This window comes from Tachypleus tridentatus, chromosome 13, assembly GCF_004210375.1.
Source record: "Tachypleus tridentatus isolate NWPU-2018 chromosome 13, ASM421037v1, whole genome shotgun sequence".
Taxonomy (NCBI): domain Eukaryota; kingdom Metazoa; phylum Arthropoda; class Merostomata; order Xiphosura; family Limulidae; genus Tachypleus; species Tachypleus tridentatus.
This window is the reverse complement of record NC_134837.1, coordinates 231,066,707-231,079,569: the sequence shown is the minus strand read 5'-3', so window position 1 is coordinate 231,079,569 and position 12,863 is coordinate 231,066,707. Positions and strand designations below refer to the sequence as shown.

Below are 12,863 nucleotides of genomic sequence, written 5' to 3'. Positions count from 1 at the left end.
TCCCCATTTTAGCAGTGTAAGGGAACTAGTCATCACAACCCACCGCCAACTCTTGGACTACTCTTTTACCAACAAATAGTGAATTGACCATCCCATTATAACGCCCCGTCGGCTGAAAGAGCAAGAATATATTTAGTGTGGCGGGGATTCAAACCCGTGACCATCGGATTAGGAGTCGAGTGCTTTAACCATCTTGCATGCTGGGCTAAAGGTTGAATTATCATTCTATTTTATATATTACATTTACATGTTTCTTATGTATGTTCGATATTCTCCAATAATAAATCATGTAGGGTTTAAAGTCATATGTATTTTATAAAAATCATAATATAATTATACATCTGAGATTAATTCATTTGTATAAAAACATGTTCCATTTTTCATCCAATAATTAAAATATTGAATTTCTTTCTCCTGTGTTTTAGATTCTCTTAATTAGGTTCTTTCATACAATTGTTTATTTCTTGATCTTCAAGATCCTTAACAAAATTCACCAAGAGTTGTAAAATAATATTTCTCAAACTATTTTAAGTTTATTTTTTTTGTAACAATGAGTTCGCATACTCAAACATTCCCTTGTATCCCTTGCAACTCCCCTTATATCTATGAATAATAAATATTTAATTATTCTATCTGGCTTGAAATAATGTAAGATAAAATCATAAAATACTTATATTACGATTCTCACAATAACAGATTTTTCCTATAACTGTTAAACTTCGTTTTGTTCAATCATTTATTACTTTCAATATTTTATTTATTTTGAGGTCGTAATTTATATCACTAATTATACTTAAAGCTAATACAAATCATATGCCTAAATAATGGAAAGATTCTATGCATTTTATTTTATTTAAAATAAAAAACCTAATAATATTCTTCAACATAAATTGTTTTCTCTTTCCAAATTTAATTTAAATTTAATAAAGACATTTCAGTTCCATCTGATGTATACACTGCTGGCCAAAATCTTAAAGCCAATTAATATAAAGAAAAAATATGCATTTTTCGTTGTTAGACTCAACCATTTATTTGAGTAGAGCTTCGAAAGATGAAAATAAGAAAAGGGAAAATAAAAATAAAAAACTTTTTTTTAGTATTTAATAGGGAAAATGTGAACACTATGAAATTAGCCTAAATACTAGCTGGTCTAAATACATAACGAAATTTAGTCATTTGTGTTCAAGCATTAGTGCTGTCAACATCTCCCACTGACATCTCTTGTGTTACATTGGGTAAAAACATGGCAAATGCTAAAAAGTTGACAGAGTTTGAATGTGGCAGAATTGTCAAGCTGCAAAAGCAAGGTCTCTCTCAACGAGCCATCCCTGGTGAGATTGGGCGCAGTAAAACTGCTGTTGGAAATTTCTTAAAAGACCCTAGGGGATACGGAATGAGAATTTCAAGTGGTCGACCCAGGAAAATTTCGCTGGCGTTGAGCAGGAGGATTCGACAGGTTGTCCGGCAAGACACCAGCCGATCGTCGAACCAGATTAAGGCCCTTACGGACGCAAAATGCCTCTCAAGAACAATAAGATGGCATCTACGAGAGAAAGGCCACGCCTCCTTCCACACCACGAAACAGCTCGATTAAACTTTGCTGAGAAGCACCAAACATGGGACGTAGAGAAGTGGACAAAGGTTTTGTTCTTTGATAAGAAAAAAATTTAACCTGGATGGTCTAGATGGCTTCCAACGTTATTGGCACGATAAGGATATCCCACCGGAGACATTTTCTACACGACACAGTGTAGATGGAGGTTCCATCATGATCAGGAGTGCTTTCTCCTTCCATGGAACAATGGAGCTTCAGGTTATACAGGAGCGTCAAACAGTAGCTGGCTACATTAGCATGTTGGACAGAGCATCCTTATTAACTGAAGGCCCTCGCTTGTGTGGAAATGAGTGGATCTTTCAGCAAGACAACGGTGCAATCCACAATGCCCGTAAGACAAAGGCCTTTTTCATGGCTAATAATGTGATTCTTTTGGACCATCCAACGTGTTCGCCCGAAATGAACCCCATTGAAAATGTTTGGGGTGGATGGCAAGGGAAATCTATAGAAATGGACGTCAATTCCAAACAGTACGTGATCTTTGTGAAGCCGTCTTCACCACTTGGAATAACATTCCAGCTAGCCTCCTGCGAACGCTTATATCGACCATGCCAAAGCGAATGTTTACAGTTATTCGCAATGACGGCCGTGCAACTCACGACTGAGACCTCTTATTGGGTATTTCCTACCCTGTTCAGGGCTTCTTTTTGGTATGGTCTTAAACTTTAGACCAGCTAGTATTTAGGCTAATTTCACAGTGTTCACATTTTCCCTATTAAATGCTAAAAAGGATTTTTGTATTTATTTTCCCTTTTCTTATTTTCATCTTTCGAAGCTCTACTCAAATAAGTGGTTGAGTATAACAACGCAAGATGCATATTTTTGTCTTTATGTTCATTGGCCTTAAGATTTTGGCCAGCAGTATATACTGTATCATATGCGTACTGACAAATAACAAAAATGACTTCACATATTCAATCTACGTATATCTGAATTCTTTCTGAATAATATTCTTTACATAAAATTCTATGTTAAAAACAGTTAAGACAAATAACATGTTTTTCCTAAGATCTGTGATAAATTGTGTTAAAATATTTATAAGAGAAAACTATTTCTTTGTTTCCAGTAAGATCAAGTGAAAACGTCTAAACATATACAAAGTAGTTCTCTTGAGTTGATAACTAAGTGAATAATCAAAGTTTGTGTGTTCGTTTATTTTCAATAAATATCAACATTTCATAAATGGGTTCCTATTAACTTATAGCTTGCAAATACAGGAAAAGATTCCTATAAAATCTCTTAATTTGAAAAAACAAATTTACTTGTTAGAAATTCTTACTAATTGTAAATATAATATTTTTACACATCACATTTATCTTTTGTTTGATAGGTTTTTCCAAAATCAAATATATTTACAGCTTTATTTAAATTAGTGTATGAAACTGTTCGAAACAGACTTTCAAAATATAATAATAGTAACATTTCTTTGGTATAGTCCTTCTCAATAAAATGTATAACATCATAAACTGTTTTAATATCTTTGCTTAAAAATCTAATTTTTACAGGATATTTTCGACCATAGTTTACTGACAAAGGTAATATAGTTTTATTTTTTGTTGCTATATGTCCTGAAATTAGTTCATATGAATAAAATATTTGTTTTTCCAGTTTCCTAAAACATGGCTTAATGTATCATACTTTAGAATAACAATTATAATACGTCATATTTATATTATTGGTAATTTTCTAGTTTTATGTGCATCATTCATTGTATGTATAATGTACTGACTTAAATCTAGAAATATATTATAATGATAAAAATTAAAATTTAATGCCATCAGTTCTTGATGATTTGTCATTTTTCTTATTTTTTTATTACATATACTTCTGATACTTTCTTCATAGTAATTTCTTCTTCTAACTCATCTTTATCTACAGATGTAAGTTTTGAGAACTTTTAGTTTTGTACCAATTCATTTAAATTAATATTTTGTAAAATATTATCTTCTGTTTTATACAAATTATTAAAATATTTTATAATTTCTTTTTATTCGTTTATTCTTTCATTCCTTTTTTCATTATTGTCCCCCAATAGCACAGCAGTATATCTGGGTTTCAATATCTGTGGTGGGCAGAGCACAGATATCCCATTTTATATCTTTGTGCTTAATTTCAAACAAATAATCTTTCATTATTATTTTTTTGTGTGAAGTTTATAAGCTCTGGTGTAGGTATTTCTTCTTCTTTAACAGATTTTTGTTTATATCTAAACTATATTACAGTTACCTTTTTGTTTATATCTAAACTATATTACAGTTACCTTTTTCCTTTCTAACAGTTTTGAAATAGATAATGTTTTGTATATTTCAAATCTTGTATTATGAATATCCAGGAGTGATATTATAGTTGTTTTTCTTTTTAACTTTTTCTCTTTTTTATTACTCATTTTTTATACTTCATATAGTATATATAATATATACTATAATAGTGTCCTCCCCTCAACCCACGTTTCATAGAAAGCAATAACGCTAATTTATACATAGCAAAAAGTCAATACTTTAATATACACATTTTAAAACTAACAGATATTAAAGTTTAACAGAAAACAGTTATTATCACATGGATCATATTTTAGGTTGGGATGGAATGGAAAATAGTACTTAACTCAGATGCATACTTCCCATTTGATGCGGAATATCTATTTACAACAATATAACATGATACGCACAATCTCGATAAAAACAATTATGAGAAGTTGAAACATGAAATTATCTTGATAAAACTAGTTGTTAGTATTGCTTACTGACACTTAAATTCTTACCTTTACGCTGTACTGACCGTACAGATAACTGTAATTTTATACTGGGATACAGTGCTCATGTTTATCTAACTATAATTTTCTACTGAGAAAAAGTTTTATGTAACTGTGATTTTTATTGAGACAAAGCTGCGATGCTTACTTAACTGTGATTTCTATTGATAAACATTATAATTAATATAAAAATCTGTTAGTCAACTTTTTACTAACAGAAACTTTGTGTCGAAGTTTATTTTCAAGGTATTTATCTGAAGTCGTTTAAGTAAATATTCTTCAAAGTTTCATCATTTTTTTACAAAATATCTAAAGCCAACATCTTAAATATTCTTTAAGCGTTTGTACCTTGTTTATTTTTAAAGTTACTAGCATTAATAACATTGTTTTTAACGTACTACAGAAGAGTTTCAGAAAGTGTCTGGATAAACATTAAGCATATTTTATATATAATAGTTGATAAAGTATCCTGCAATTACTGTTATGATATATCCCATTTCTTTCCTTCTAAATTAATCATGTTTAAAGATAATATTTTTCTTGAAAGTGTGTTTGTACCTTGTCACTTGATAGTCCCGGGGGACACCACGAATAACCCTCCTGCAACGTTTTTTCCTTGGATACAGTTTTAGTTGGGTCGGGTGCCGACTTGATGCCGATTCGATCTCGAACATTAACGAATTCCTCGTGGTAAACATCGTGGGCTTCACGAGGGCATTTGCAGTTGTTACATACTTTCCTGTTGAAATAAATAAAATATACCGGTCACGACTTCAAAAAGTTTCGATACATTCACAAGATATGAGCTTTGATTACAAAGTGTATCATGGTTCCACTATTACACGTTCCTAGTATAAGAAAGTTATAATACAAGTCTCAAAATTACTCCTCTCTGTATCATAAAACAATAAGAAGAAAAGTTACTGAGAACTATTTTACTTCTACTCTATTTGATATTATTAAACGTTTGTCCTCGTACAACACCAGTGAGATGGTGTTATAAGTTTCATATATCTCAGAGGACTAGAAGAATAAAATGAAGTGTCTGGTGTTAACAGTGTATAATAAATGAATTACACGAATTAGATAAATAAGTGTTCTTTCTTAACTAAGTGCTTGCTTTCAAAATTCAACGATCGTTTAACACGTGAAACCAGTTTATTGTAAAAGTAGCCATACAGATCGATGTCACAGTCAATCTCACTATTCGTTGGCGGTGGGTGGTGATGACTAGCTGCCTTCGCTGTAGTGTTACACTGCAAAATTAGGGGCGGCTAGCGCAGATAGCCCTTGTGTAGCTTTGCGCGAAATTCAAAAACAAACGTACAAAATCACTTTACTGTACTAGTTACTATATAGATTACTTAATGCGTAACAAAAAAACGACTTATTGTGCATCACACTAAATATCTTAGAACGACGCTGGTGTTTCAGTCGTTAGGGTATCTTAACATGTATAACCAGGTTAACGTACCAGTCTTTAAATATCTTCCAACATGCGGAAATAGGTTACTGCACAGAGCCAGTAAATACTCTCTAACGTGCAGAATTTGGTTTTTGTACAAATCATTAAGGACCTAATATGAAGAGCGATACTGCTGGTCAAGTCATTAAGAATATCCCAAGATATAAAGGTAGGTTACTGTGTTGGTCATTAAATATCTCCTACTGTGTAGAACCCGTTCATTAGAAAATTCGATAGAGATCTTCTAGTACAAAGAACAAAGGTCTGGTATGAAAAATGAGGTTACTGCAAAAGTCATTAAGGTTCTCTAAATATGTAAAACCATGTTACTGAACTAGTCTTCAAATATCTCCTCGTATTTAGAACCAGGCCACTGAGTAAGTCGTTAAAGATCTAATAACTATAATCAGGCTAGTCTACAAGTATCTCCTAACACATAGAACCAGGTTGCTATTCAAGTCGTTAAAAATCTCCTAATATGAACCATGTCTTTTGACAAGCTCGTTAGATTTTACTAATATACATGAAAAATTAGACCACTGGACAAGTTTAAATTCTACTAATATGGAATGTGACCACTGGGCAACTTATTTAGGTTTTACTAATACGTACAATGAGACCACTGGAAAAGTTGTTTAGATTCTACTAATATAGAATGATACCACTGGAAAAGTTGTTAAGATTCTACTAATACAGAATAAAACCCCTGGACAAGTTGTCTAGATTATACTAATACAGAATAAAACCCCTGGACAAGTTGTCTAGATTATACTAATACTTAGAATGAGACCACTGGACAAATTCAGATTTTACTAATGAGTAAAATCAGGTCCCTGGACAGATTGTTTAGATACTACTTTATATGTAGAAGCAGACCAATAAACACTTAGATTCTACTGATATATAGCATCAGGTCTCTGAAGAAGTCGTAAAAGATCATATAACGTAGTTGTGCTACTGCTGCTTAAAACATTAGGGTTCTCTTATTAAGGCTACTGGTCAGTATATTCAAGTTGTCATGAAATACTGGAACTAGTCACTGGACAGTTCTTTAAGAACCTTCTCATAATAGAGTAAGGTTTCTGTACAAATGGTTAATGTTTTTCTGATATACGGCTTTATCCTACAACTGAAATCGTTAAGAACTAATTGACACTCAAACAAGTTTTGTTCTAAATAAAGAAATTATTTAGGCATCAAACACCACTTGTTGGAAAAAAATTGTACAATTTCTTTCAGAAACAGATCAATTATGATTTAAAAATTGTCTAATAATTTGTTATTTATATCATATATATTTATGTTTTGTGCTTAATAATAGTTTTCTTACAATAAATAACTTTTCTTAAGTTTAAAAAATATATTTCCAAGATTTATAATCGAAACCTCACATTTTGAGAGTCTCAGTGTTGATGTTGAAAGTACGTGAAATGAAATAACAAATAAACAGATAATTTCAATGGGTTATATATTTATTGAACTATTTGATCCCAAGTTTATGAATCTAAAAAAAAAAAGAAGAATCGTTATATATTTTGACTGCAATGTTTTCATTTATAGTTAAACAAAATGTGATTGTGCTGATTATAAGTTATAAATATTTTAATATTTTCTAAAATTTGACTTTAGCAGCTACTTTTAGACACTTGATAGAGAATCGAAGAGTAATTAACTAGGGTCCAGCAAGACCAGATGGTTAAGGCACTCGAATCGTTATCTGAAGATCGCGGGTTCGAATTCCCGTCACATCAATCATGCTCACCATTTCAGCTATGTCGATTCTATAATGTGACTGTCAATCCCACTATTCGTTAGTAAAAGAGAAGCCCTAGAGCTGATGGTGGGTGATGATGACCAGCTCTTCCTCTTGTCTTTCACTGCTGAATTAGGGACGGGTAGCGCAGGTAGCCCTCATGTAGCTTTGTGCGAAATTCAAAACAAACAAACAGTATTTAACCAATCATATCCCGTTAACATCGGTCTTGAACAAGGAACTATAATGTGAGCTAAGCGTAATTTTTGCTTGGTAAAATATTGTCTGTCCTCGTTTGTTTCTTGTTAAGCACAAAACTATACAATGGGTATCTGTGCTTTACTCACTACAGGTATATTACCCCGATTTTTAGCGTTATAAACTAAACACTCGAAATTACTGCTGAGACGCCAGGGAGTTTGTCTTTCTTTTCTGCTCTGTTTTGGTTTATAGATGAATTCTAATTTCACTTCAATTCGTGTCTCAGTTCGTCATTTCATATCAATTCATGCCGCATGTTTAATTTCGCTACAGTTCTTGCAACGAAATCACGTTTTTACCATAACTGCACTAAAACTTTATTGACTTAACAAGGACGACATTTACGCAATAACAATCTGTAATTAATAATGTAATATAAAAAAAATATTTATGATATATGAATTGGTTTATAGGAAAATAGACACACTAATACTTTACGAAACGAATTAAGCTGTAACAAACTAATCTTATACATGTGACCAGCCTTTAAGATATACGCAAGAGCACGTGACAGGTGTCACTGCAGGAGCTCTTGGATATATCAGACAGGTCAGCCCTCACATGAATTACTCTGTACTACAAGTTGCTAATCAAATTGATGAGATTTCCCTGTCCGTGTCTGTTGCCTCAGGGTAATATTGCTGGGAGAAACGTGTCTAGTTTACGATTAAATGGCATCGTTTGAGTAAATATGGGAAGAAAAGGAGGGACAGCATTTCACATTTTCTGCTTATGGATGCCGAGAGTTTACGATTTTCGCGCATGCTTGTAAGTGTTGTTAATGGTGAACATCAGCTTTAGAGAACTGTTCCTGTAGTGACTGAAAATCGTTAACTAAATTTACATGCAATTTTTCACACACACACACACACACACACACACACATATGAAAATCAGAAAAATACATATGATAATGTAACTCATGTTAATCCTAACTTTTATGTCCTATTTTCATTTGTCGCGGTTAGGTTGATATTGTATTGTTTTGGTTCGGTTTATCTTCTAGTTCGTTTCGGTTTCTGAAAACAGAGAAGAAAAGAGCAACATTCTTACCTAACTTGAAATTATTGTTTGCTGCTTGTTGTTAAGCTCAAAATTACAGTATTGGATATCTGTTCGAGTCTACTACAGGTATAAAAACTCATGTTTTAGAGTTATAAACTCTGACTTATCGCTTAGTCACTGGAGCAGTCTAAACTGAAGTGTAACAAAAGTTGTTTCTTTTCATTCTTCACCATTCAGCAAGCTTCAGAATGTTAGTTGAGAGACAGGTGTAGCATATGAGAATGAGCACCTATCAACACACTTCAGGTAAGAGAAATATTGCAGGTTATTTGTCTCCTCTCTGATACGCAATTAAAAATAAAGAACTGCTAGGTCTAAACCATAACGACTCTATGATTTGTCTATTTAACCTATTGTGTGCATAAATTTAAACTACTACTATGAGACTACTGTTTAGCAGAATGATGGTCAATGTCATATATATTAGACCACTAATCAGTAGAAGCTGAACCAATTATGAGACCACTGGACAAGATGTTTTAGATTCTACTGATATGTAGAATGAGACCACTGGACCAGCTGTTTACATTCTACTAATTTAGAGGCTTTCGTTATATAATTTTGATTACAATATTTTCATTTGTAGTTCAACAAAAATTATTATGCTGATTTTAAATTATAAATGTTTCAATATATTCTAAAATTTTATTTGAGTAGTTACTTGTAAACACTTGAAATAGAATGGAGGAGTAATTAATTAGGGTCCAGCATGGTCAGGTGGTCAGGTGGTTAGACTCTTGATTTGAGGGTTGCGGATTCGAATTCCCGTCACACCAAACATGTTCGTCCTTTCAGCCGTGGGAGTGTTATAATCTTACAGTCAATCTCACTAGGATAGTGTCATGCAATGACAACAGTATTGGAATGAAATATACAATGCCACTATAAATGTATACATATAGTGTTTGAACTATTGAAGTGTCCTGAGAACATTTGTTTATAATACGCGTATGGTATTGTTCAGGTGAAGAAACAAACGAAATGTTAGTTCGTAATACAAACTACTGTGTGCATAAGATAAACAAACAAACGAAATGTTAGTTCGTAATACAAACTACTCTGTGCATAAGATAAACAAACAAGCTAAATGTCATTTCGTAATACAGAAAAACGACAACGATCCATTTACAATTTCATAAGGATGTTTAATAAGCTGAAGACCTGAAGTGATTATTTTGATGACACATTTTAAATTATCAGATGAGAGTATCTTTGGGAATGTCATATCAACAAGTTCTGAAAAAGGAAAGCAGATTAGCTGGTTGTCTCCCTCCGTGTAGCACACTAGCAAGCAGATTAGCTGGTTGTCTCCCTCCATGTAGCACACTAGCAAGCAGATTCGTTGGTTGTCTCCCTCCGTGTAGCACACTAGCAAGCAGATTAGCTGGTTGTCTCCCTCCATGTAGCACACTAGCAAGCAGATTACCTGGTTGTCTCCCTCCATGTAGCACACTAGCAAGCAGATTACCTGGTTGTCTCCCTCCATGTAGCACACTAGCAAGCAGATTAGCTGGTTGTCTCCCTCCGTGTAGTACACTAGCAAGCAGATTACCTGGTTGTCTCCCTCCGTGTAACACACTAGCAAGCAAATTAGCTCGTTGTCTCCCTCCGTGTAGCACACTAGCAAGCAGATTACCTGGTTGTCTCTCTCCGTGTAGCACACTAGCAAGCAGATTACCTGGTTGTCTCCCTCCGTGTAGCACACTAGCAAAAAAGTTTTCCTTTCCTACACCTATGACGTCAGACCCGCGCGTGCGCACATAGAGAATGAACAAGCGTAGATTAATTATAGTAGCCCGGATGATAAGCGAAAGGATGAGTGTATGTATCGGGCTTTTTATTTGTTTATTTTGGAATTGACAGAATGAATGTTTTATTAAAAATATATATAATAAGGTGTGAAAACTCGATTGCAAACGTTAAGGGCTGCAAACAAACCTAATTAGAGCTTTTGAGTATTGTAACATTCACTAGTTGTAACAAAGTTTCTGTAAATCTTTCATAAGTAATCTAACAGTCATTGATATAATTTTATTAAGTTTTTATTCTAATATTTCAAACTATTAAGAACAGTGACACGTTTTGCGATTTCTGGCAAAAAAGCGCTTGATAGTAATGAAGTTTCAGTAAAGTTTACATTAGAACCACCAGAACTTATAGGTACGTACTTCATATATCGTTTCTTCTCGGTCAAGTTTTTAAAATTTAATTATGAAAATATTTAAAAATATATGGCACGTTACTATAAAACAAAATATGTAGTGTGGCTTTGGAAAGAGATTTAGCTTGGAGATTTTTTATTTAAACTAACATGTGTTGTCAGTTATACAACAATGACTCTGTGGTGCATAATTAAACAGACACACATTAAATGCTTTCAATAAGCTGGTAATTTTGGCATAAGCAACAGATCACAGCTGGTTCCTAATCTATATATGTAGATGAACACAGAAATAACCGAATCGAGAAAGATGTATACATAAAAAGATAAATATGGAAAATACACAATAAAACCAGAACAAATAAAGATGTAGACTTATTAACAGGCAGTTAGGAAAAATATTAGATTGACTGATAGAATAATGTATTGACTGTTGGCATGTTTTTAGAGTTTAAAACTGCGATGTTTCAAGCCCAGAGTATAGGCCATGCACAACCAATGTATGACAAACAATAAATACAAATTCAGTGAATTACAGTTAATTCGATAGAACGTATAGTGAAATGAATTTTAGGCAGGTAATAAAGTAAACTTAGCATTCCGAAAAATTGTTTAATATCGAAGTTTAATTTATATTTACTATTATGTATCTATATAATGTGAAAAACTGATTAATGGCCGATGACAATTTTACTATCTAGTGTATAGGTTTTTCTCATAGTGACTACAAAACAAGTTCATACCAATAGTATGTTTGGTATTTAACAGAGGTGGCAATACTTACAAACAATATAAAATATACAAAACAGAAAAAAAGTGGAGTAGAGTTATTTAGATTATAAGCAGAACAGACAGAGGCCTGGTATGGGGCCAGATAGTTAGAGCGTTAGACTCGCAATCTTAGTCCATTTTAACCGTGGGAGTGTTATAATGTTATGGTCAATTCATTGGTAAAAGAATATACCAAGAATTAGTAGTAAGTGGTGATAACTTTACCCTAGTTTTACACTCATAAATTAGAGACGGCTAGCGTAGGTGACTCTCCTGCAGCTTTGCGCGAAATTCAACACAAAACCAAACCAGCACAGAGAGACCAGTTTTTGGACATTGGCTCCGAAGGTTTTAATGGAGTGACCAGTATAGTTTCTGCTATTTTTTTCTGTTTATAATAGATAATTTTACTTCGTAGAATGTTGTTGACATATATGATGTATTTAGTGTATTTTTTTAATGTTAAGAAACATAAACTGGTTGTTTAAATTGTTTTTTGCGTCTTATGTTAAGTTTCACCTAAACAAAAGCGTTAACATACGTAGAATTTGGTTTCATACGTGATTTCTTGATGTTCTTGTGTTTGCGATAATTTCGTTCTATTATATTCTTTATTCTTAATCCTGGTTCTTGTGTGTTTAACGAGTTTAAGATGTTTTCATGTTAAGGTGATTCCATATTCCCACAAGGCTGTAGCTGAAATGTTCAATAAAAGGAATAAGAGTTATGGTAACGTTTTGTTTGTTGTTTTCTGGATTGAATATCTTGTGGTTTCTATATATTAATTTCACTGTTTGATGTTTCAAACTTTTATTCGAAACAACCACTATTCTGAATGAAAAGTTCAAATATTCTCCTTGGTTCATTGTTCCAGTTTTTGGGATACACATGTTAGGTATGATTTCAATTATACATTTTAGAATTCAATGTTTTTATTTTGAATGATGCTCGGATTTTCAATCCACATATTGTGCTGGGTCTGTTAGTTTCAGATAAACACAAGTGTAAAAACTTTCATAA

The 12,863-nt window shown here is 32.9% G+C and overlaps 1 protein-coding gene across 9 annotated transcripts in view; it reads right to left on the bottom strand.

Annotated features, from left to right (window-relative positions):
* The window catches only part of LOC143236985 (four and a half LIM domains protein 2-like), a 124,171-nt gene that overhangs the window by 39,282 nt on the left and 72,026 nt on the right, over positions 1–12,863 (bottom strand). For all 9 annotated transcript variants that reach the window (XM_076475736.1, XM_076475737.1, XM_076475744.1 and 6 more), the window contains one exon: positions 4,926–5,106. In XM_076475736.1, coding sequence (XP_076331851.1) covers positions 4,926–5,106 — 181 coding nt within the window. The remainder of the gene's footprint in view (positions 1–4,925; positions 5,107–12,863) is intronic.